The following is a 272-nucleotide window of genomic DNA, read 5'->3' as shown; positions in this document are numbered from 1 at the left end:
AGAGAGAGAGAGAGAGAGAGAGAGAGAGAAAGCACAAACACACGTTTATCTGTTGAGTGTTATATGAGGGTGAAATTTTGATTTTTGTTACTAAGACAAGACCTTCATTAAAATCAGTTAGATTGTCATGTAATAAAAATATTTGCTGTTATTTTCACTAATTATGATTTCTAAATCTTATTAAAAATTCTGTTTCAGTTCAGAGAAAAGTAGTGAAGTATTTACTATTAACTGCACTGTGCAAAGAGGAATTACTAAAGATGAAATTTGGC

General features: G+C 30.1%; 1 protein-coding gene across 2 annotated transcripts in view; it reads left to right on the top strand.

The window, feature by feature from the left end:
- The window catches only part of LOC128251448 (uncharacterized), a 9,590-nt gene that overhangs the window by 6,058 nt on the left and 3,260 nt on the right, over nucleotides 1-272 (top strand). For both annotated transcript variants that reach the window (XM_052978290.1, XM_052978291.1), the window contains exon 2: nucleotides 199-272. In XM_052978290.1, the coding sequence (XP_052834250.1) occupies nucleotides 199-272 (74 nt within the window). The remainder of the gene's footprint in view (nucleotides 1-198) is intronic.

Source organism: Octopus bimaculoides, unplaced genomic scaffold (assembly GCF_001194135.2).
Source record: "Octopus bimaculoides isolate UCB-OBI-ISO-001 unplaced genomic scaffold, ASM119413v2 Scaffold_193594, whole genome shotgun sequence".
Taxonomy (NCBI): Eukaryota; Metazoa; Mollusca; class Cephalopoda; order Octopoda; family Octopodidae; genus Octopus; species Octopus bimaculoides.
The sequence above is the reverse complement of the archived record's forward strand: the minus strand, read 5'-3'. Positions and strand labels throughout refer to the sequence as shown.